The sequence below is a fragment of the Bos javanicus genome, chromosome 4, assembly GCF_032452875.1.
Source record: "Bos javanicus breed banteng chromosome 4, ARS-OSU_banteng_1.0, whole genome shotgun sequence".
NCBI classification, from domain to species: Eukaryota; Metazoa; Chordata; class Mammalia; order Artiodactyla; family Bovidae; genus Bos; species Bos javanicus.
This window is the reverse complement of record NC_083871.1, coordinates 105,783,310-105,786,878: the sequence shown is the minus strand read 5'-3', so window position 1 is coordinate 105,786,878 and position 3,569 is coordinate 105,783,310. Positions and strand designations below refer to the sequence as shown.

Sequence of the window (3,569 nt, the reverse complement as noted above, 5' to 3'; positions counted from 1 at the left end):
CGTTTCCCTCTAGGTCTTCAAAGGCGATTGGGTTTGTAGCTCTGCTCAAAAACCTCAGGTGCTTTTATTGAGGGATAAAGGTTTAAAAATATTTAAAATTAATCCCAAAAGTGCTACATAAAAGTGAGAATGGTTGAGATGCTGAGTAAAATTGCAAAATCACATCTGAAATATTTATTACATTTGCAAAAACAATTGCCATTTTTCATAAAATGAGCACAAGTCATAGTCAAAAATCAAATGGAATGATGGAACATCAATGTCCCTCTCCCCATCTGCTTGAGTCTTCTGATCCATTTCCTAGAGCTAAATATTTTCACAAACTTCTAGAATAATAGATAGAGACTTGTCTGTGTTAACACATTCAACCTTGGTGTTGGTCAGGCGTCAATTCCTCTTACAACCCCTGGTTGAGAAAATCTCCAGGAAGGCACTATCACTGTTGCACCTTGGGCCAGAAGCCTCAAGTTGGAGTTGGACTTGGCATCACTCTCGGAAATCATATGGGAAGCTGAGGCTTTGAGAAGACCAGGGAAACACAGGACAGTATAGGTGAAGGTGACCCAGCACCTAGATTCAAACATTTAGGTCAGCTGTCAGAGAAGGAATGATTCTTTTCTAGACATTTCACATTCAAATATCTCAGGGTTATTTTAATAAACATCAACATCTTTTACTTTTTTAGTTGTTAAATTTATTTTTTTATATTATGTATTTTTTTTTTCTGTTATTATATTTTTGGCCGTGCTGGGTCTTTTTGCTGCACACGGGCTTTTGCTAGTTGTCGAAGGCAAGGCTACTCTCTAGTTGGGGCTCAGACTTCTTATTGTTTGGCTTCTCTTTGCAGAGCACAGGCTTTAGGGTACACAGGCTTCATTATTTGTGGTACACTAGCTTAGTTGCCCATGGCACGTTGGATCTTCTGGGCCAGGTATTGAAACCATTTCTCCTGCATTGACAGGTGGATTCTTTACCACTGGACCATCTGTTAAGTCCTATTAAATTTATCTTGCAAGGTGTATTTTAACTAGAATAATGTGTATAAATGAATGTATCCACTGTAACTACAATAATGTGTATAAATGAATATATCCACTGAAAAATAAGGACGTGATTATTAAAAGCTAAAAGTTACATCATAGACCATAAACTACTTGATGAAAATGACTATTGCAGATTTGAATCAGAGCTCTCAGCTTACTCAGGCCCAAGATGATGAATCCATGGTGGTCCTTACAACAGCTAAGCCTTGAGGAGTCGATAGCAGCTTTTCATAGCATCTCGAAACACCCCTGTGAATTTGTCATTTCGGAGGGTGAAGATAAAAGGGTTCAGAAATGGGGTTACGACTAAAACCATCAGTGATGCTACCCTGTTGTACTCAGCGGCCTGTGTTTGCTTGGGTTTCACAAACAGGAACAAACAGCTGCTGTAGCCGATCACAACACAGGTGAAGTGGGAGGCACATGTAGAGAAGGCTTTCCACTGGCCAGATCCTGAAGGGATCTTGAGGATGGTGGAGATGATGTAGGTGTAGGAGACAATTGTAGGGATCAAAGAACCAAAAAGTACAAAAACAGCCATTAAAAAAAGAATAAATTCTGTGAAAAGGCTATCATCACACGATAGCTTGAATAGCTGTCCTCGGTCACAGTAAAAATGGTCTAGCACATTTGATTTGCAGAAAGTAAGATGAAACGTGGCATAGGCTGGCCAGATTTGAAACAGGAAGCCAAACACCCAGGACACAATTACCACCCAGAGACAGGTGTGGCTGTTCATAATGATGGTGTACCGCAGAGGGTTACAGATGGCCATGTAACGGTCCACAGCCATCGCAGCAAATAATATGAACTCTGATATTCCCAAAGACAGGTACAAATACAGTTGTACACAACAGGCAGTCAAGGATATTGCCTGCATCCCAGGAAGTAGCAGACCCCAGAGCATCAAGGGGACAGTCACAGTTGTGGTCAGCATCTCTAGGGCAGAGAGGTGACCCAGGAAGAAATACATGGGGGTCTGCAGACGTTTATCAACACAGACAATCACAATAATGAGGATATTTCCCATCATTGTCACTGAGTAGAAGAAAAAGAAAGTGGCAAAAAGAATATTGTGCAGTTCTTTAGAGCCAGGGAAGCCAAGGAGATAAAATTCCGTGGTGCTAGAGTAATTTTTCAACATTTAGCTGGGTGCTTCTGCTCTTTTTGAAATCTGGAGGGCAAAGGAGAGACAATGGGCTGCTAATTTCGATGCACTAAAGACATTCACAGGTTGACAAATATTATCTCTTGCTCTTTCAGGCTCCACAGAATGACCAGCTGGGTTCATATTTCACTATTCTCTGTACAAAGTCGATGTTAAATGTTTTATAAACAACACGTGGGCTTCCCTGGTGGTTCAGTGGTAAAGAATACTCCTGCCATTGTGGGAGAAACAGGTTAGATACTGGATCAGGAAGATGCCCTGGAGAAGAAAATGGCAACTCACTCCAGTATCTTGTCTGAGAAACACCACAGAGGAGTCTGGTGGGCTACAGTCCATGGGGTCACAAAGAGTTGGACACAACTTAGTGACTGAACAATAACAAATATATAATATATGAAGATAAGTGTGTATCTCCAGTAAGATAAGAAATAATCACCAATATCATTCAATCCATAAGAACACACCAAACCAAGAATCACTTTTGTCTCTCAATTCACTGGACATTTGGACTCCAACTCTGCCACCACCCCTGTCCACCTTGTCTACTTCCCTGACCACAACATATTCATTTACAGCATGACCCCTTCATTCTGAGTGTCCTAATCTGTCTTCTTACATCCATGCCCTGTGATAACTGCTGCATCTCAACACCTACAAGAAAGTATTCCTAGTCAATCTCACTGAGACATGGTTCCTTCTCCTTCCTTCCTCTGAACGCAGATTCATTTGCCTTATCTTCCATTTAAAGATTTCAATTCAGTTACCTTTATCATTTCTGCCTCTTGGGAAGAATGACAGGAAGGGAGATGGGGTCAATGTCCTAAGATAAGAGCTGTTTTGAGACAAACTATTGAGTCTTTTCCTGACTTCTGGGCAGCAGGCTCCCTGGAGGGAGCTCTCCACTTCTTCCTCCTTATTCTTATGGAAAAAGGCCCTTTCTGCCTCTCATTTCAGCCGTCGTGTCTCCTCCTAACAGGAAGAGCCTCAGCAGAACCTAGTGGTTTCCAGCTCAGACTGATGATTCCTCTTGTCACCACTGGACTGCAGAATGTAGGGGAACAGGAAGCGTGAAGAGGCTGGGACTGTCTTTGTGCCAACTTCCATCACTCCCATCCCTACTGCATAATCTGGGACCAGAAACTAGAACGGAGCTATGATTTAATGGTAGCTACTGCTGGCCTTCTGGAGTTTCAGATTTCTAGCTCTAGGAAGAAGAGACATCCAAAGGTGTAGTACATCCCTGTTTCGACCCATTATTATCTGAGTACTATAGGAAGTGTGGAAACGTCACTGCAGAACATTGCTCATCTAAGTCCTCTATTGTCTCCTGAGTCCTACAAATAAGGGAGGCTGTCAGA

The 3,569-nt window shown here is 42.0% G+C and overlaps 1 protein-coding gene across 1 annotated transcript; it reads right to left on the bottom strand.

The window, feature by feature from the left end:
* Positions 1–1,242: 1,242 nt before the first annotated feature.
* Positions 1,243–2,438, bottom strand: LOC133246912 (olfactory receptor 9A4-like). Its single transcript, XM_061415472.1, has one exon. The coding sequence runs from the start codon at positions 2,185–2,187 to the stop codon at positions 1,243–1,245; it is 945 nt and encodes a 314-aa protein (XP_061271456.1). The 5' UTR covers positions 2,188–2,438.
* Positions 2,439–3,569: the final 1,131 nt, after the last annotated feature.

Excerpts from the sequence above, each read along its gene's own strand:
- LOC133246912 (XM_061415472.1), bottom strand. The coding sequence starts at position 2,187 with ATGTTGAAAAATTACTCTAGCACCACGGAATTTTATCTCCTTGGCTTC.